A 21209-nucleotide genomic window follows, 5' to 3' on the forward strand; every position below is an offset into this window, starting at 1 on the left:
GGATTGTGATATTCCTGGGTTTCATTATTCTGTCTGTCCAAGACTGGTTGGAAACTGGTTTTTCCTCACTATAAATTGACCATTTTAACTTTAACCCTTAATTGTTCAGGCTTTGGTAGTGACTTGTGATCAGACTGGGATTGTCCAAAGCAGGACTGACTTTGTGTTGTAGTTTTCATCACCACCCACATTCTGATAGAAAATCTAATCTTGGTTTTACTTCAGGCTTCAGTCTCTGGGTCGTCTCTGTGCCAGGTTTCACTCCCAAACAGAAACTCCAGTCCTGGTGAGGTCAGACTTTGCGTTTCTCTTCCGGTCCCATGGGGAGGCCTCCCAGCAGGGGAACGTATCCCGCCCCTGTAAAGCGTTCGGTCAGCGATGCTGGGATATATCGGGCGCTTTCGTACGTACGTGTCGGCGCGGTACCAGCCAGGACTGGGTTTGTGTTGTTGGGAGGCAGCGAGCCTGGCAGAGGCTGATGGTTCAGGTACTGGACAGAAGCTGCTGGACACCTGTCTTAGGTGTGTTTAATTTTCCATGTGGGGGTGATGATTATTACAGCAGTTACTATGAAGACCTGACAAGTGGCACATGGACAGGATGGGATTGAGTTGGAGCTGATGTGCAGAGCAGGTGGTTTGTTGAAGTTGCAGGGTAGAAATGAAACTAGATCAGGCTGCTGGAGGTTTAGTTGTTGCTGCACAATCAAAGAATTGGACCAAACACAGGAAGGATGTAGATATTGTGGACTGTTTGGAGCTATGGACTATAGTTGTGCAGTTTCCAAAACCAGACCAGGATCCCTCTGGTTTTGTGAATCAGCTGACTGTGGTTCAGGGGACGATTTGATGAACAGGAAGCTTCATCTGTCCCAGATCATTAGAGAAACCAGGGAAACAACCCAGATGTTATTTTTGTTATAAATAGACTCAGTTTGACTTTTTGTTTGTTTGTTTTTTAAACCAAACCTTTTCTGAGCTGACTGGACTGTCTGTGGTGTCTGTTGCTTCCAAATGCTTCACTGGTGCCAAAGAAAACATGGAGTTTGAGGAGAAGTGAGCAGCAGGGACTGCAGCTTAGATGGACTCAGACTTTTCTTGGCTTTGTCTTTGACCAATGTTGGACGAACAAAGGGGGGGGGGGCATAGTCTGTCTGCTTACATACAGCTCACTGCTGCCATGAGCCCATAGGCAGGACTAGATCTGATACAGTGTAGAGAAAACCTCTAATTGTGCTCCCTGTATGTAAAGTTTCGGTGCACCCACAAACCAACCAGAGGCTGAAGCAGGTCTGTCAGGTCCCCAGAGAAAATGACGTATGACGCTGTGACCAGATGTGTCCTCAATTTGGCCCAAGACGACCACACTGCACCAATCTGTCCTCTGTGATGACGTCTCTGCAGCCGTTGACCCACTGATGTGTTCAGGGACACCAGGTACATCATACACCTGTTAAACCTTTGCTGCTTTGTACTGATCATGATTATTGACAGACTTTGTTTCTGATTTGTCCAACTTTAAGGAAACCAGTGAGGGGACGATATTATCACAAGTTCCTCCTTGACCTTCAGGCCCCCCATCAGAACTGTTGCCAGCCTGTGTGCAAAGGCCTGATCCACTGCACTGGAGGATGGGGGAGTTACAGGAAGACAGGAAGTGACCTGGCTGCATGTGGGAGGCAGGGGGTGGAGCTACAAACACACCTGTTGAACTCTGGGTGTGAGATGATGTTTGTATGACTCTGCAGCACCTACACAGGACATGGTTCATGTGTCCATCAGTAAATGTTGGAGGTACCAGGGAAGTGTTGACGTGATCAGACTGGGATTGTCCAAAGCAGGACTGACTTTGTGTTGTAGTTTTCATCACCACCCACATTCTGATAGAAAATCTAATCTTGGTTTTACTTCAGGCTTCAGTCTCTGGGTCGTCTCTGTGCCAGGTTTCACTCCCAAACAGAAACTCCAGTCCTGGTGAGGTCAGACTTTGTGTTTCTCTTCCGGTCCCATGGGGAGGCCTCCCAGCAGGGGAACGTATCCCGCCCCTGTAAAGCGTTCGGTCAGCGATGCTGGGATATATCGGGCGCTTTCGTACGTACGTGTCGGCGCGGTACCAGCCAGGACTGGGTTTGTGTTGTTGGGAGGCAGCGAGCCTGGCAGAGGCTGACGGTTCAGGTACTGGACAGAAGCTGCTGGACCACCTGTCTTAGGTGTGTTTAATTTTCCATGTGGGGGTGATGATTATTACAGCAGTGACTATGAAGACCTGACAAGTGGCACATGGACAGGATTATTAGTGAGCAGCAGGGACTGCAGCTTAGATGGACTGAGACTTTTCTTGGCTTTGTCTGTGGTCAGTGGTGGACGGACAGGGGGTTCATGTGTGGACACAGTGTGTGTCTGCTTACATACAGCTCAGTGCTGCCATGAGCCCATAGGCAGGATTGGATTTGATAAACAAGGTAGAGAAAACCTCTAATTGTGATCCCTGTATACATAGGTGACAGATTGGGGGGGGCACTGTTTACCCAGAACCCACTGCAGGGAGAGATCCTCACAAAACCTGGAATGAAGGAGATACTGATCAAGTGAGCATGGGGGGCCCACCAAGAGGGTTTATACATAAGGCCCAGAATTTCTTGCTACGCCCCTGCCTGTATGAAAAGTTTCAGTGCACCCACAAACCAACCAGAGGCTGAAGCAGGTCTGTCAGGTCCCCAGACGACGCTGTGACCAGATGTGTCCTCAATTTGGCCCAAGACGACCACACTGCACCAAACTGTCCTCTGTGATGACGTCTCTGCAGCCGTTGACCCACTGATGTGTTCAGGGACACCAGGTACATCATACACTTGTTAAACCTTTGCTGCTTTGTACTGATCATGATTATTGACAGACTTTGTTTCTGATTTGTCCAACTTTAAGGAAACCAGTGAGGGGACGATATTATCACAAGTTCCTCCTTGACCTTCAGGCCCCCCATCAGAACTGTTGCCAGCCTGTGTGCAAAGGCCTGATCCACTGCAGTGGAGGATGGGGGAGTTACAGGAAGACAGGAAGTGACCTGGCTGCATGTGGGGGGCAGGGGGTGGAGCTACAAACACACCTGTTGAACTCTGGGTGTGAGATGATGTTTGTATGACTCTGCAGCACCTACACAGGACATGGTTCATGTGTCCATCAGTAAATGTTGGAGGTACCAGGGAAGTGTTGACGTGATCAGACTGGGATTGTCCAAAGCAGGACTGACTTTGTGTTGTAGTTTTCATCACCACCCACATTCTGATAGAAAATCTAATCTTGGTTTTACTTCAGGCTTCAGTCTCTGTGCCAGGTTTCACTCCCAAACAGAAACTCCAGTCCTGGTGAGGTCAGACTTTGTGTTTCTCTTCCGGTCCCATGGGGAGGCCTCCCAGCAGGGGAACGTATCCCGCCCCTGTAAAGCGTTCGGTCAGCGATGCTGGGATATATCGGGCGCTTTCGTACGTACGTGTCGGCGCGGTACCAGCCAGGACTGGGTTTGTGTTGTTGGGAGGCAGCGAGCCTGGCAGAGGCTGATGGTTCAGGTACTGGATAGAAGCTGCTGGACACCTGTCTTAGGTGTGTTTAATTTTCCATGTGGGGGTGATGATTATTACAGCAGTGACTATGAAGACCTGACAAGTGGCACATGGACAGGATGGGATTGAGTTGGAGCTGATGTGCAGAGCAGGTGGTTTGTCTGTTGTTCAGTCTGTTCCTCTTAGTCTCTGTGGTCACTGTCATTGTTGGAGAAGTTAATAGTTGGTGTTAGTTTGTATTTGTCTCCTTCAGTCTGGGTAATAAACACGTAACTTCAGTTCAGAGTTTCTGTTTCTTTGACTCACATTTCTGTCCCAAACTCGTCGGTTCTTATTTACATCTAATTCTCCACAACATAGATTGTGTTTGGGCTCATCTTGGCCACCAGGAAGGAAATTCAAGTAATTCAAATTTATTTTTGTTTCATTATCAAAGTTCAGTTTTTGGTTACTGAAAGTCAATAAGCAGAAGTTTTGGCAAAGATTTAGTTGTTTTTTTTTTTTTTTTTTTCCAGCCACCAAACTTTATTCAAAAATCTACTCATTTTATTTTTCTCTGAGAACAAGTAGAATAACTTTGCTAAATGATAACAGCTTGTGGGACTTTTAGTTTTTCATGGACAATATCAACTCACAAAACCAGAAAGTGTCATTTCTGTTGATAGGAGGGGAAAAAAAAAAAAAGACCTGCAATATAAAATTTACTGTTTAACATCCTGTCACCTTCCTAATGTTGAGTCTGTGTTTGACCTGACACAATTATCTTTGTCTTCACGTTGAGGAAATAATCTGATGAGCTGCATGTGATTCCCAACTGTTAAACACGCGATAGCAACAAACGCTACAGGATTTTAAAAACGGATCATTCCTGGAATAGTTGGGATTAGCAGGAAACGTCCACCTGTAACTTCAGGTTTCTGCAGTTTAGTAACTCAGAGTAATCTCTGACCAGCTGTGTGTGAGCTGCTTTCTCATGTGGTCTGCAAAGTCCAGCAGTTTTTCTTTTGATGGGAACAAACTGGTTGATACTTTCTGATTTTAACAAGTTATTTCTCATGAAGCTCTTGGTAAAAGGAGACTCCTGCTGCTAAACATCTATTCTACAGCTGTTCCTCACCTTCCTCCTTTATAGTCACGTATGATGAAGTGCAGCAGGTCGTCTAATCTGATCAACTTTAACCACCAAATGTGCAGAATGTTTGAGAAGAAAAAATGAAGCGTTGTCATTGATGCCCTGTGAATAAGAGATGAGGAAACTTTTAGAGTAACTGGGGAATAAAACTACAGGTGAAATATGAGTTTTAGACTGATACACCTGAGAAATGCCAGGTAGAAGCAGACGCTGCATCTGGCTCTTTACTGGACTGTGTATTTATATTCACCAACAGTTTTTAAGTCAGTCAGACATGTTTCACAGGTTGATCTAAAGTGTAAACGCAGCCTGAGTTTTTAAAGCTGCACCAAAATGTGGGCACATTTAAATTTTGCCTGTGTGACGATCTACACTGATCCGTCCTCATTAGTTTTAATTCACTTTATTCCACCAGTTTGTCTTCCTTCCTGTCAACATGGTAAATAACACACTATAAATTACACATCTGTTTCCAGCTGTTCACACAAGGTTCCACTCCTGAAAGTGTACTGATCTCACATCATTTCTCTGTATCATCCTTTTCCACTTTAATGAACATCAACTGCAGTTTTAAACAAAAAAGAAACAAAACAAAAAGAAACGACAAATATTCCGGACAGGAAAGAGTCTCAACAACAGGTTGGATGATGGTATATTTCTCCAAAACCACATCAAATTGTAAATGTAGATATACTCGTTCAACAAGTCTGCATAATCTGTCACATTAAGATACATCTGAGTTATGTGGAAGTCGCCTAACATCACGTCAGTGTTTCATATTTACTGCACACCACTTGACCAGTTTAAGGCTTCCAAGTTCGACAGCGGAGTCAAAGTCGTTCTGTTGCGTCCACAAAGTTCGGACAGGCCTCGTCGGACTCAACCCCGTGAAGAGGCATTTCCGGATCTCACTTCACAATGACAAGGCCCCGATATGTAGTGTTGTGGTCTTGTGTTTTCCTTCCTTTCCTCAGAATATCCCTCAACATTTAAATAAATCACTGCACCTGATGTCTAAAAAAAAAAAAAAACACACCAGCATCTTCGTGTCACCGAGGGTGTCAGATAAACAGCTTTAAATACGCTTGTTGATTCAAAGTATACAGACTGATCAGAGCCTGAGGGTTTTGGGGGAAGTGAGAACAGGTAACTGTGAATTTTTCTCTTTAATGCTCTTTTAGGAACATCGTCTGCAAAATGAAAAATAAAAAAATGCTTGCATTATATAGTTTACAATGTAGTACCATGCTAGCGCTGCTTGCCTCGTCCTAACCGTTTATTAGCAATGGAGAATCAGTGCTGTTGGAAACTACAACACGCACACGCACGCACACACACACACACTGTTTTTAACCCCAGCCTGCCCAGGTACTTTCTCCATCTGCTCAATCACCAGAGAGGAGGACGGTGTGTGTGTGTTTGAAAACTGAGGGGGAATGAAACCGAGGAAGAAATGGTTTGGTTTTGGTTACAGAAAAGTAACAAAGCAGCAGATGCAGAAAATCACTGTGTGTATTGAAACACTGCGGTGCAGGACAGGTGGTGTTTGTTGGGTGGTGGATGTGTGGTCTGGACAGAGTGGGGGTAAAACTACATTCCTGGTCTGACTGAAATGGGTTTTGCTTTAACGTAAAAAGAGGCTCTTTGTGTTTCCAACCCTTTAATTTCTTGGCTTTGTCGTCCGGTTTCATACAGTTTCGTTAGAGAAATGAAGCCTGCTCTAAGTACGTTCCGGTCTCCCGCTCCGGTCTGCGGTGAGGGGGGGGCCGAGGCAGCTATGATGCTGGGAGGTCCGCGCTGGAGGGAGGGGGAAGGGGCTGGAGAAGGCGGCGGGGAAGGCAGCTCAGACTGGAGGAGCTTTGCGCTGCAGTAGATACTGGTGGATGTCGTCCGCGTCGCGCTTCAGCCAGGCGGCGTTGAGGAGGATGTTCTCACAGCACTGCTGCACCGTGCGCTCGGCCGCTGGCGCCGGGTGACTGTCGAAGAAAGTCTGCAGGACCAGAAACAAACAGCTGGTCTTAATATTTCACTCCTCAGCTTTTGATCGATCTTCCTCAGAAGAACCAACAGCATCATACTGGATTCACACACATTAGTGAGTAAACTGCCCTGGGATGTCGGCTCAATAACACACAGAAAAACACCGGACTTATTTCTAAAGGGTCAAGGAATGGACCACTAAAGAAATGAGCTGCTCTTTTTACCCCTGACACGTTTTAGAGACAGTGACTGGTGAAACTGAATCATTTTAAGTCCTGAAAAAGTTATTTTGCAGTAAGAAACTAAACTGCTGGATGTGTGTTAGTTCTTCTGCCCCCTAGTGGTAAAAAAAGCACACTGCAGCAGCAGGTGGTGATTTTTCTGAACAGTCACAGGTCACAGGTCACATTCAGCCTGAGCTCTCACCTTTATTTCAGCAGCCATTTTGTCAATCGCGAACCCGTCGACTGTGAGCTGCAAAGACGAGCAGAAAAGAAACGTGAGCTGAACAGAAAGAAAGAACCGTCACATCTGGAACATTAAAGTGTAGTGATCGCTGGAGGCCGATAAAGAAACACCAGAGAAAGGAATCGTAAACCGTACACACAATGCCAGGAGATGTGTCTGTGTGTTACTTTTACCTTGATGAGGCGGGATATGAGGAAGCCGCCCTGGTAGCGGTTGTACAGCTCCTCCCAGTTGTCCCTGACAAACTTCCAGGCAGCTTTCCGACCTTGTTTACTGCTTCCTGCTACGCCCCCGATTACTGACACCGTGTCCTGGGGACGAACCTCCTCCTGTTTGGGACCCAGAAGGAAGAGAAGAAGAGAAGTCAGCTCAGGAGACAGTCCGATCCTGATCTGGACTCTGGACATTCCCCACTGAAACTATGACTAAAAACATGAAGTGTTAAAACCCAGTTTACTACAATTTATCCTGCACACACTTTTGTAAAGTGAAGTGACACTTGTCCCCACAGTGCTTTATACACAATGAGCCATGTTGTTTCATTTCCCTGAGAAGTAAAGCCAAATTTGTGACAGGCAGAAATCAAGTTCACACATACCGAGAGGGCGAAGTTAAGAACTTTCTGGATGAGGTCCGGGGCTGAGATGGCGCCCAGGACTCGCTCGATACGATTCTTCTCCTCCTGCATGTCTGCTTGTTTGTGCAGCTGAGGGGATGAGAGAGAGAGAGAGAGAGAGAGAGAGAGAGAGAGAGAGGATGGTACAGAACAAACCTCGACTGTGACAGAGTCTTTTAGGATGAGAAACTTTGATCAGCTGGTCTGCTCAGCAGTCCTACCTTTAGCATCGTGTCCAGCGTGGCACTGTCTCCGTGCTTCAGCACGGTCAAATACACCTGAGCAGAAACGTGTGTCAGTGGGACTCCAGTCAAACAAAACACAACCAACCAGACTGACTGTGGTTACTAGGGACCTGCCTGTACAAAACACAACAAACACTGTCGACTTACTGGGCTCCTGAGGTCTGCAGGCAGGACCTGCTTGCCCTCCACGTGGTCCTTGAACCTTCGCCGGGCCTCTTCTAGTGTGGGTTTGTGTCCCGCCTTCCCCAGCTTCCCCAGGACCAGGCCCCGCAACAGGGCATCCAGGTGACCTGCCAAACAAAAACACCACCCAGGTTATTGTCCAGCTCAGCCCACAGCTCAGGGACATCTAGACTCACCTGCCCGACACATCTGGACTAATCTGAATGTTTTGACACAAACCACGGGACTAACAGCTGAAAACAGCTGCAATTCCACACTGACCCAAAGTGAAAAACCATATCTTAGGGCTGCACTGTGGTAATTATAAAGTATGAAAATAATACTGAGGTCCTTTAATAAGTCTTCACATCGATACTTAAAGTCCTCTGGCTCCTCCTCACCTTCTCCTGGTTTGCTGTCCCAGCCCAGCTTGAGGCCGATGGGGGTAAAGAGGTCTCGGATGAACTCCTGGATCTCCTCGTGGAAGTCGGTGTGGGACAGCAGCGAGGACAGCACGCCCAGGTTGCAGCTGAGGTCGCTCCACACAGTGTAGTTCGGCTCGTTGACGAACGCCTCCATCACCTTCAGCACCTCCACCGTGCTTATCATCCCTGCCCGAGACTGAAGGCACAACACAGTCAACATCCACAGAACTCAGTGAGCCAACTGCTGTGCTGCAGGAAAACAGGTCAGTTTGGGGGTGAATCTCTCATCAAGACTAGAAGCTAAACCTGCTGTAAACTCGTGCATGTTCCATAAAACATCGAACCATAATTTGTGGAAATCCTGGTGATCTTTTTTTTTTTACTTTGTTGTGCCACGACACGTCCTCTACACTGAGCTTGTGTCACTGTAACCGAACACTTCCTTAGTTTTGTGGTCAGGCCAAGGACAAAGTTACAAAACAGTTTCTGTAGTAATGAAGCTAAAAGCAAAGCAGTTTAACTTTCTGCCCCTGAGAGACGAACAACAAGTCGTCCACACAAATGCTGACTGTCACGACGGTCCAGTTATGTGTCCACACCAAATGAACAGAGTCTAAATCTAAAACCTCTTCTTCACTGTGACGGGGAAGAGACAAAGATGTGTAGAAAGAGCCCGTCACTGCTTTATCTGTTACAACATCACATGTATCATTACAAAACACCCGCAGAATGAGAGGACAGTTAACCAACAGATTCACATTTGAAAGCTCTGACTTCAGGAACCTTTTCCTGTCAGTTGTTTCATATATTAGCATTGAATTGACTTGTTTGACCCTCTTCGTGTCTCCACACTTTACAAATGGGCCATGGTGCCTCACTTTCTCCTCAGGCTTCCTGCTCTCTTCTACTCTGCACGTCTTTGTTTACACTGGGAGGGAGCGGACTTCCTTTCCATACTGAGCAGAAAACCTCCTGGGATGCTGAGATACTTGTAGCCGATTCCATTAAGGAAATGATTGTTTTATTTCAGAGCAGCATGACTGTGCGAGCGTGTTCACGTCTCACCAGGGAGAAGAGGTCGTTCTGCAGGCCGAGCCGGTCCACAGGCTGCAGGCTGAGGTCCCTGATTCCCGGCAGCACGCTCTCCAGCATGGACGAGCTGTACTGGATACGATAGAAGCCCACGGTGCCAGGGTTGATCTGTAAAGAGCCGGGACACAGTAGGGTCAGACTGTGGGAGAAATGAAGTTTTATCGTCTCGACCTCTCGGGCGAGGTCTTCCTAAGTCGAGGAGACATAATCCTGCACAACCACATATCGCCCGTCAGCACCATCGCAGAGCCGGAGCTTTAATTAGGCCCCAGAATCATTAACAGCTGTGCTCATTTTCAAGATACACCCATGAGAGATTAAACAAGTCGATTCAGGCTCTTCCCACATTTGTCAGAGCAGTAATTTACACTCCCAAATTAGCAGGATAAAGATTAAATAAAACAACTGACTGAGCTGAGCCTTCGTTGGTCTGATGACCAGGAACTCCACACAGAGAACCTGGTCTGAGGTCAGAGAAGGCAAAACGTAACTGTCTAGTTTTACATGTTGACATGTGCACGAGGTGCTCGACAAAGCCGATCAGTGACAGGTAAAGATGCAGGTTTGCCTGGTTCAACTAACACATGATCAATGACCACAGGCTGAAGCTCTTTGTAGAAACTCCAGCTCTGTGGAAACGATTCCAAGACACACGTCCAACATTAACTTTCACTAATCCTCCATACTGGTCTTGGCACATAAAATTAGACTCTTTTTAACTCACGGTTTGGATCAGCACTTGGCACATCCTGAGTTTGGGTATTAGAAGTGATGTAAAAAGTTGGATCAGTACATTTATTTCTATAGTACAAGCGTTTAGTGGCGAGTACTGCTGTGGACTGAAAACCTGAAACCGATATCTTCACCCTGGATAAAGTACTCAGACCTATTCCTGACTGGATCTTTAGCTCCTGTTGTTGACCTGCAGCACAATCTCACCTTGATCCACTGGTCTGGACCGATGCCGCTCAGTGTGATGGTCGTCTCGGGTCTGTCCAGCAAAACCTTAAGCTTGGTGCATGTAGGGTCTGCACTGGTACAAATGCTAATGGGGACCATCCAGCTGGGGCAATCCTCACCTGCCCGACACACAAGGAGCAGCCAATGAGAAGCCACAACCAGATTTCAAACTTTACAGCAAAGCTGACAGGATTAACAGTGAAGTCTGAAATACTAAGTAGTGCTAATGATAAATATTTAAAACAAGTGTTCCCTTAAAGACACTTTCACTACCACAGTTTTGCAAACTCATGCACACAATGTTTAATTACTTAGAAAATGCCAAGAAATTGTAAAAAAAATGTGGTGAGTTCCTAAAACTCATGGTGTCGCCATCAGTTTATTTTGTCCGACCAACAGTTCAAATCGCTGACCAATGTCTGAAACACTCACCATCATGTGGTCCACTGGCACAGAACTTCTTCTGAGATATCTTAAGGATGCGGTCATTACCTTGCTGTAAATAGCACCATGGTCAGCGTGATAAGACATTAAATCAGACACAAATGGGCAGGTTGCATCTGTAGAACAAAACCTGAATGGGGCATCAAGAATTTTGCTATTGAACCAAATATCTGACACCGAGTTTGGTGTCCAGTGAAACTCACCTGTTCCTGGTCAACTAAAATAATTGGGAAGCCCATCTGCTTGGTCCATGAGCCCATCACTGCAGCAATGGGTTTCCCACTCGCCTCTTCCAGACAGTCCCATAGGTCCTCTGATCAAAAAGAATGAGGAAATTTAACCTTTATCTACAAACCGATCCATCTCACAGAAAACCTTCCCCGCGTGTTCTCACCTGTCGACGCGTTTTTATGTTGGAACTTCAAAAGATAGGCGTTCATTCCTTTCCTAAAGTCCTGCACAGACACAGAAGAGGTAAACGAACCACTATGAAAACAACACGAGCGATGCTGCGAGTGCGTTAGGCCGTTACTAACCTCGTCTCCTATGTAGTTGTGCAACATACGGATCACAGACGCTCCCTTGCTGTAGGAGATGGCGTCAAAGATCTCGTCTACCTCTGAAGGATGGCCCACGTTCACCTGGAGCGCAGAACGCAAAGCCAGCAATCAGCTGAAGTCTGAAGAAATGCACCTACCTGCCTGTCACACCCTCAGTAAAGACTGAAATCCTTTAATGAGTGAAGAGCACACCTCTATGGGGTGGCTGCTGTCCAGTGCGTCCAGGTCCAGAGCGCGGGTGTAGTCGGCAGAGACAAACTGGGTCCAGATGTCGTACTCTGGGAAGCAGTGGTCCACACACAGATACTCGATCCAGGATGCAAATCCCTCATTGAGCCAGAGATGAGTCCACCACTCCTACACACACACACACACACACACACACACACACACACACACACACACATTAAAAAAGACAATAACTGTGTTTAAATGGAGCCTGATATTCCACCAATAATGGGAATACAAGCCCAGTCAGAATCAAACTGCATCATGTGGGAACAGACCAGCCCCATCACAAGGAGATTCCAGTGGGAATGAAGGGGGGTGGTGTAAACCTTCAGGAAACTATCGGCTATGGAAACTGTTGATCTGATCGTTCCTCTCCTGCTGGGATAAGTGGCTGATTTCTGTGTTTTAAGCTAAAGTCACTTTTACATTAAAACAAAGTGGAGCAGAAATGCACGAGCTGATGTGTGACAGGTGTGTGTGAACCCTATCTCTTGTGTTTTGCGTTGGTTACCATGGTGACCAGGTTTCCAAACCACTGGTGGGCGAGTTCGTGTCCGACCACCAGCGCCACCCACTGCTTGGAGGACGAGCAGGAGTTCTTCGGGTCGATCAGCAGTGCCGTCTCCCTGGAACAGAAAATCAAGGTTAACACAAAGACGTGGCCTGAACAGCAGCAGATTTCCTTCCATCAACCAGCCAGAGTCTACATCTGCTGCTGGGCTGTTTATTAAGAGAACCCGCTGCTATAATCACAAGCCTAATACCTAACAGGTGGCAGCAGGTCTAAACAACCACAAAGCAATTAAAAAAAAATAAAAAACCCAGCGGCTCTGTCAGAAAAAGACACGACAGCAGGTTTTTCAGAAAGGAAGGAGAAAATGTTGTTGTCACGTTTGCTTTAAGCCTCTATCATCAAACCTACGTCTGACCGACAGGTGACACCCGGACATCTCTCTGAAAGGATGATGTTTTTTTTTTAACTGCAGGCTGTAAGAACCAGTCATGGACTTGACATGACCTTCATGTGACCTTATTCGTTTTTGCTTTCTCTTTAATTCACAGTCACAGTGGGGTAACACCTGTACAGATCACAGGTCTTCACACACATTACTCAGAGTACACCACATTCATCGCTGCTGTTAGTCACCATCCTCATCATTTAAATACAACATTTTAAAATTAGAAGAGAAAAACATACATTTACCTGTATGTAACAAGGCCCCAGTTTTCCATGGCACCTAAACAGAAGGAAGGAGTTTTACTCTCACGCTGAACATTTCTGGTGGAAATGTGTCAAATGTGGACGACTGACAGACTCACCAGCAGCAAAATCAGCAATAGCTATGAGATCAATTTTAGGCAACGGATAAGGAACACTGAAGTAGTCTTTGTAGAAAGGTAAAGTCTTAGTCGCAACCTGTAAAAATAAAAAAATAAAAAGAAGAGATCAGACAGAGAACTCCAGTGTGTCAATCTACCACCATACAAATTCTGGTAAACATGACAGTTTTCTATGCACGTGTCCACTATGCCTCCATATCTGCAGCACGTGATGCTGTTGTTATTGCAGAGGTGAAAGCTTCCTGTTTGAAAATGTGGAAGTCGTTTCTCACCTCCAGTGCAAATTTCCCTTGTTCCGCCTTCCCGATGGGGGTGTAGACGCGTACCGTTACGCCATCTGATGACTGGCTCTCCACAAAGTCGTATTCGCCGATGACAAAAGCTACAAGGTACGTGGACATGATGGGTGTGGTGGCAAACTTCACCTCCACAAGGTTTTCATCTTCTGGATATGGCTTTCGATCAATGACATTCTGGAGAGAGAAAAGATCTGAGTTAACATGGAGACATCGTGAGCAGACAGAGTTAGACCAAAAATAAAACATTCTGCAGAAGAAACTTCCAACGCTCCCCTTAAAGTTTTCTCTGCGGGCTAACGGGAACGTTGCATAACGAAGACCGAAAAGTCTGAAGCCGAGCCAACAGCTGCTGGAAGCTAAAATATTTATGATGGAGTGTGATGTCTGACAGAACAAACAAACACTGTGCTGCTCTAAGTGCCTTTCATAGAAACCATAGCAGGTCAGCCTGTGGAGAGCGTGAAGCTTTAATGGCATTCTTCCCATTAGCTTGTCACATTTCTGTGCTGCTCCAACAACAATTAACAGCTCACCACAAAATTAAAGGATATTCTGCTGACTATTAACAAAACCCATGAAAGGACCCAGACCAACAGTGTCCTATGGCTGATTTTATTTGAACTGGGAAGTCCAAACTTAATCTAAAACGTCCCCTGAAGTTTGAGTTTATACTCACTAACCAAAACCTCCAAATCCCAGAAGGCCGAGAACTGTATAATAAACCCTTTAGCTGCACTTCCAACTTATTTGTGTCTCATTAAAACTGTCGTACACTCAGTTCTGTCCGACTGTGCTAATGTTATGTGTCTTGCACAATATGTTAAAAACAGACGCCTGTGCTGTTGGAATAATTCAAGAAGCATGTTTTCACTACCGTGTTTGTGAGGCGTAAAAGTATGCAAGATCCCCCTGGTGACATTTTCCAGGGTGCTCGCCCTCATTGGCTACTGCAGGTATTCCACTGGAGCCTCCCTGACCAGGAATTGTAAACATCAAGCATGTTTTTATATTTACGATCAGGAGCAGTAAAATGATCGTGTTGACACCACACCCTTGAGGATTGTTTAGACAAATGGCTTCTGGTCATGGGATGTTTTAAATACATATTATTTCAAAGTACTATCTATGATTATAATATTATGTATCATTATCAAATCCTGGCCTCGTGTCATGTGGAAAAATGCCTATTTGTAATCAGCAACCGACGTGACAGGATTGGACATAAAACACATTACTAAAACCTGACAGGCTGCATTCATGCCATTTACGTGGTCGGTCAACAGAAGGAGCCAAATCATCTTTATCATCATCACCCTGATGAGCAGTGTCAGCCTGGAGAGAAATAATCTAAAGCAGATAATGTTTTCTGCTGCAAAATAACCTTCACTTAGGGTTGATGAAGACTGAGCATGTATGATACACACTTAGAGGAACCCTCTTTACAGTGACCGACCTCAATTTACTCAATTTACATATCACATGGAGCTAAAGGGCAGAATATGCAGTGTGTGTCTGCCCTGTTATGTAAGCTATGAAGGAAAAGGAGGAAAAACACAAACACACACACACACACACACACACACACACACACACACACACACACACACACACACACACACACACACACACACACACACACACGCTAAAGAAAGTGACTCAGACAGTGTTGGGTTTTGGAGTTTCTCAGACGGAGCAGTAAACATATGACACATACCATATTTGACAAGGCTACTCGGTCCTTGGGAACGATCAGAGTTATGTCGAAAGTGGCTTTGATCGCTGGTTCATCCCAACAGGGGAAAGCTCTGCGGGCGTCCGTGGCCTGGGGGGGCAGAAAAGAGAAATGAGACAAACTGTGACCTGGTGTTTTGATTCTGCCTGAGTCGAGACTGCAGTTCACACCCAAGCTCTAAAAATGCACCTGAGATGTGTCTGGACCAGCTGTCACATGCCTGTGTGATGTTAAACACACATCAGCACTGAGGCACAGGGAGAGGAGCTAAAACTGAGAAGAGGTGAAAACAAAAATGATGAAGACGTGAGAACCCAGTGAACACAACAGATCCACTGAGCTCCAGTGAGCTTTGTAGTGCAAAGTCTACTTCTTTCACATCATAGCATTACTTTATATTTAACAGGCCGATGCATTTACGAGACATTTACACCATTTTTTTTTTTTTGTCCTTCAGACGTCAGAGACACAGGCTGTCATTCTGCTGTGTGAGCAGCCCCAGCTCCTTTATTCTTACTGAGAGCAGGCTGCACTGCAGCTGAACAGTTTTATCTCTGCCAGGTAATGCTCCCTAAGCTGTTTTTCATTTAGCTCTTGCATTTGTGGCTTTTATTTTAAATAAACAGAGCCAGTGATTTTACTAACCTGCCTCAGAATGGAAGTGTGGCTCATTTTCCTAAAAAAAAACAAAACATCCCTGACATTTTTAAACCGGTTATAACACGCCTGACATAACAGAATTAAGGATTTTGCTCGTTGTTAAATAGAGCCTGAAGCCCTCCAAACTTTTCCAAAGTCAGAACTGAATGGGCTTCATCTTCCAAAACCAAGGAGCATGTAAGTGTGTAATTATGTAAATATTGAAGTAGCAGGGGTTCAGCTTCTCCCTCCAGCTCTTTTTCATCCTTCACAAACTGCTCCTGTCATGTTTTCAGTGTAACTCTACAAACGGCTCTGAGACCAGACTGACTGCCATCACCCTCGTGGTCCTCTCTATACAGCTGTACTCCAGCAGCTACAACCACGATCCAACCACAGCTCCTACTAATGACTTTGTTTCGAGCGTCATCGATCTTCAGCAGCGCTCAATGTCACTGAGCCGGACTGGTTAATGCTAGTGTTGGATATTTTATTAATCATAAGCCACATTGTGATCTGACATGCATTGCATTGTGTCCCAAACAGACACTCATGTCCACTTCATCTCCAGTGAAGCTAGGCTGAATTACAGAAACGCCTCTGAGCATCATACAGTCCAGTCCAACAGCAGCAAGACCTGCAGCCAGCAACAAGATCGTCCAGTGAATCAACAGCTCAGAAACAGCCTGAACACAAACTGAACATTTTGGGGAATCCACAGTGGGACTGCTGGATGAGACTGGCTCTGTTTAACTCTGTCCTCCTAATAAACTGAGTCCAAACAGTGCTCTGCCGTTAATGGACACTCCTGCTCTTCACAGTCCAAATGTCATTTGAGGTCTATTATTGTTAGATGCTGTCCACTTGTCACTGCACTTTACAGAGTCTCTGAAGTGTTTGCCACATTTCATTTAGACCTATTTAATACCACATGGCATAAAGTTTAATGCCAGGCAGAGAAAGACCAAAACTTGTGGGGAAAATAAGGCCTGCTATTATGTTTTTTTAAGTGTCACAATAATTACAATAGCCCTGAATAATATAGTTGCTGTAATTAAAAAAACCCAGACAGAGATAAACGTAATATCCATGTAATTCTCAGTTCATTAATTAAACTGTTTGTTCTGATCCACTCAGCAGTTTGTTGTGTTTGCTGCAGGTTTAATGGTGCAACACATCCCAACAGCCCACAACCACCATAAAAAACAGTCAAATAATGTTAAAGTTGTAGTGTAAATGGAAAAATCTTCAAAAGGTCAATGAATCTGGAGCTGTTGTAAGACCTAAGAGCTTTTTGAGGAAACTTCAATTCAGTGCTTTTTACAGTCTCTTTTTGAGGTAATTACACATAAACCGGCAATAATAATAAACTGATTTTAAACTAAATGGAAGCAACTAGTCCATCACAGCTCATTATATTCAGCAACACACCTATTACCTGTTCATCTGTATCCTCCATGACAGACTTCCCAAATAAACAAAGCCTCTCTCTCTTTTTTCTGTTTCTCAGCCACAGTCTAACTTGTTCAGGGCGTATTCGTGTGGAGAATAGAGCAAATCATATGTAGAAACAGAACAAACGATGCCTCGTCTTTGGGACAATCCTGAACAGCGACAGGAGTTACATCCCCATCACTGCCCATGGTGCAACGTCAACAAGCGAAAGGTTAGGCAATACAGAAAACATCCCACATCAACTCACCTCAAACTGTGTGACAGCAGCGTAGCGGATCTCTCCGGTGGGGGCGGTATATTTACTTCTATAGAATCCTTTCATTTTATCATTTAGCTCCCCGACATAGTCGATCTTCAACGTGCCAGAACCTGGGGAGGCGTGTGCAGACAGAGTTGCACGGTTCATTCAGTCATGACCAAAGTCCTCAACAGAAATGATGATGAACAGACTACAATAGCAGAGGCGACCAGCAGCAGTGAGTGAAGTCCCTTCTTACCTTTCTGTAGAGCACTAGGAAATGACAGGGTGACTTTCTCATCCTCATTTTGATAGTTGAATCCTGTAGCATTAATTTCTAAATAAGGAGAAAATTAAAGAGGAGGAAAAGGCTGAGTCAGAGCAGAGTCAGAGCATGCTCTGTTTGCTTTGGGTAAGTATCTGATTTTCAAATCAGGCTTTCCAAAGCACAGATTAGGTCACATGAAATCACTACATTTTCATTCCTGACAAACCCATTAATAAAGAGAACAAGGTGGGAAATCTGACCCTCACCTTCTCCTCCCTGTGGTGCAAAGGAAGCTGTGATGATGTCGATGTCAGCACAGTTCATCACAATCTGATTCGTGGCTTGTGTCACCTGTAAATATTGACATTAAACACCAGAAATTATACTTTGCTACCTCTGCTGTGCCATAATCTGTCTGGGAAAGATGAGGATTAAATAAATTGTACACTCCCATTCAACTATCACCTGGACTTAGCAGCGGGAGCTGAACCTACAGTGGCTGAAGGGCAAACTGGTCACAGATTAACAACCAGTGCAGGTATGAAGAAACATGAAAATGATTAAAACAAAGAAAGGGAGACAAACTGGGCTTTTCTAACTCGTTATAGGACATGAAAACAGTGCATGTGACTGCCCGACTTATTGACTGCGAAACCCAGTGGCACACTTGGATGGCATGCAGTTTTCAGAGAGGACTATAATAGTGACATTCACAGTTTGTGGCACTGTTGGCTGGACGCTGCTGTTGTTGAAAACACTTGGGGGCTGACACAGCAGCAGAGAGGCTGTAATTATAAAACATACCAGGCACATGGCAAAGTGCCACATTGTTTGAGTTTCTATGGCTTTGTCTTTTAGCCAGGCTTTGTACAAACTGCACGTAAACAGGGTGTTACTAAACCAAACCACTGCAGAGAATTTGTACTTGTTAACGCAGCAGTAAAAACTTTCAGGAAGAGTGGGTTTAAAGCTGGCAATAATGACAAGTACTGTGTTTGAATGTATTCAAAACTTGTTTGAATGTTTCATGAATACGGTTTAAATATAAATATGTCTTGTTTTAATAGTTTTTTTTAAAAAACAGAGTACTTCATGACCTCCACACACATTTCTTGAGCTAGGGGTTGAGACGGTAATGTTTTGGTAGTGATACAAAGACTAGTACTTTTAATACCTTTGTTTGCTGTGTTTAAATATCAGTCCACAAAAGCTGTTCATTTTTTCCACAAACTTCTCAAAAGCATCCAGTTCTAATGTTCAGTGGTTTAGTGTTGAAACACTTGTTCAACCAACAGCAGTCAACAATTTTAATGAGTGACATTTTAATTCAGCCAAAAATTTGCCAGTCCCAGCTTTCCAAGAATTTACAGCTTTTCTTAGTTTGATTTCATTTGGGCTGCTGTTTCATTTGTCTTACAGATGTTTTATCTGTGTCCGACTGTGAGGCGGTTTATATCCCATCAATGAAAGGTGTCACACAAACAAAGCAAAGCTAATATTTGCAAACATACACATGTAGAGCAAACACAATGATGTGGTCTCTCTCAGCTGCTCTGATAATGCACGATGAGTGTTCACAGCCAAGACACAGGTGATAGGACACTCAGCCGACAGCTCGTCTGTGTCTACACGATGGTGCAATGTTCACACTGTAAGCACAAGATCTATTTCTGACACAGATGCCAACATTAAGCTGGTGTGTTTGTTTTATGTTAGTTATACGGTAGCGACTACCTACGCCCCTGTCAGCCATGAGGAACTGTAGTGGTCCAGTGACCCTCTGCAGCTGAATAACAGCAAACCAACAGCCACATTTATCTAAGAGACTGTTTGGAAGAACAATTCAGCTTTAACTGGAGCTGATAGTGACTTATCAGGCAGATTCAATCTCTTGCTTCTAATTTTATGGCCAGGACAGTTTGAACATGTTTATATCGAAGGTATAACTCAGATAACAACCGTAAATACTGTAAATATACAACAAACACTCCTCTCTTCGCTCTTCTACTCTCTGGACCTGACCTGTTTCTATTTCCCCCACTTGTATTTTAATTAATCTTCTCACTTATATGGTGTGAACTCTTGTGACAAGCAGAGTCACTGCACCGGAGTCAGATTCCTTGGGTGTCCAACATACTTGGCAATAAACCCGATCCTGATCCTGATTCTGGTTCTGAGTGAGCGAGGCAGATGGTGGGAGGGGGTGAAATGATTTAGCAAACATTAGCAAGCTTCTGCTGCTCGTTTGTTGATGCTAATCAACACATTCACTAACCAGCACCCTATTAATTGTTACTGTCTGACAGTGATGCGTTTACATTATAAGGTTACTGGGACAAATGAAGCGTTGCTAGCAGGCTAACCGAGGCTAACATTAGACTGCTGGTCTGCTGCTGTGGTGCTCGTCACTGTCGATTATCTTCCGGTGAGAAACAAACAAACATTCCGTTATTTCCCCACTCACGGTTCAGCTTCGACCACTATGAGCTGAGGCTGTTAGCTCATCGGCTAACGTTAACGTTAGCTAGCATGCTGGAGAGGTAGTGGCTAACGCTAGCTCGTCAATTACATAACAAGATCCCGCCGAGCTCCAACAGTCCGGCCCGTGAGCGCGGTCCGATTCCACGGTGCCACCTACCTCCGCCAGCGCTTCCAGCTTGCCCTCGAAAGTGAAGTCGATCAGGTCGGGCTTCAGACTTAAGCCGTAGTTGACCGGGTAGACGTCAGTGGGTAGCCGCACGAAGGGCCTCCTCTCGGGCATGGCTGTTGTGTTTTGACCGGTGGCGCTAACGAAGACGGTGCTGAATTTTATTCGGGCAGAACCGACGGAAACGGGCCTCGGTAATAGTGATAGACAGCGGGTAGTGGTTCTGTGTGCGAGTAACAGCGGAACACCTCGGGCCAGGAACAGCAACATCAACTGGATCCCTCTCAACACCGCTCTCCCCGCACCGCCCCGCACCGTCCACTAACCAGCGTCCACGTCAACGCGTCATCACGTCCCAGCGTACGTGCCTTACGTGCGTCCCATATTCCAATTGTAATGTTTCCTGAACTATTAAACAGAAACTTTGACATTTTCTTCAAGTAATTTGCTATATGTAACATCTGAAACCTAACAGTTTGTTTTGTTTTAGCTTTCTTTAACTAGATTTTTGTAAGGGAGCCTGAAAATAGACAACAGTATAAACTCAGTGTTTTCCAAAACAAATGTTAAGAAGCTGAAAGGTGCTAAATGAGAAACAAATGGAAAAATCATTAAGCAATCCACCCTTTACAATACCCTGGAGTTCAGTTATTGATTTTTTTATCTGTTGCATAGCTTTTCTTGTTAAAACAATTCTTCTCAGATGAACTCAGCAA

At 45.0% G+C, this 21209-nt stretch overlaps 1 protein-coding gene across 1 annotated transcript; it reads right to left on the reverse strand.

The window, feature by feature from the left end:
* Window positions 1-5181: 5181 nt before the first annotated feature.
* Window positions 5182-20834, reverse strand: npepps (aminopeptidase puromycin sensitive). Its single transcript, XM_026303733.2, has 23 exons — window positions 20485-20834; window positions 18113-18197; window positions 17838-17915; window positions 17588-17709; window positions 15229-15336; window positions 13488-13688; window positions 13195-13291; window positions 13079-13112; window positions 12386-12500; window positions 11836-12000; window positions 11620-11724; window positions 11478-11538; window positions 11287-11396; window positions 11072-11135; window positions 10619-10758; window positions 9653-9787; window positions 8564-8783; window positions 8148-8290; window positions 7977-8033; window positions 7738-7845; window positions 7313-7468; window positions 7098-7145; window positions 5182-6681 (listed from the first exon to the last, which is right to left on the reverse strand). The coding sequence occupies exons 1-23, from the start codon at window positions 20761-20763 to the stop codon at window positions 6535-6537; spliced, it is 2778 nt and encodes a 925-aa protein (XP_026159518.1). The 5' UTR covers window positions 20764-20834; the 3' UTR covers window positions 5182-6534.
* Window positions 20835-21209: the final 375 nt, after the last annotated feature.

This window comes from Mastacembelus armatus, chromosome 1 (genome assembly GCF_900324485.2).
Source record: "Mastacembelus armatus chromosome 1, fMasArm1.2, whole genome shotgun sequence".
NCBI lineage: Eukaryota > Metazoa > Chordata > Actinopteri > Synbranchiformes > Mastacembelidae > Mastacembelus > Mastacembelus armatus.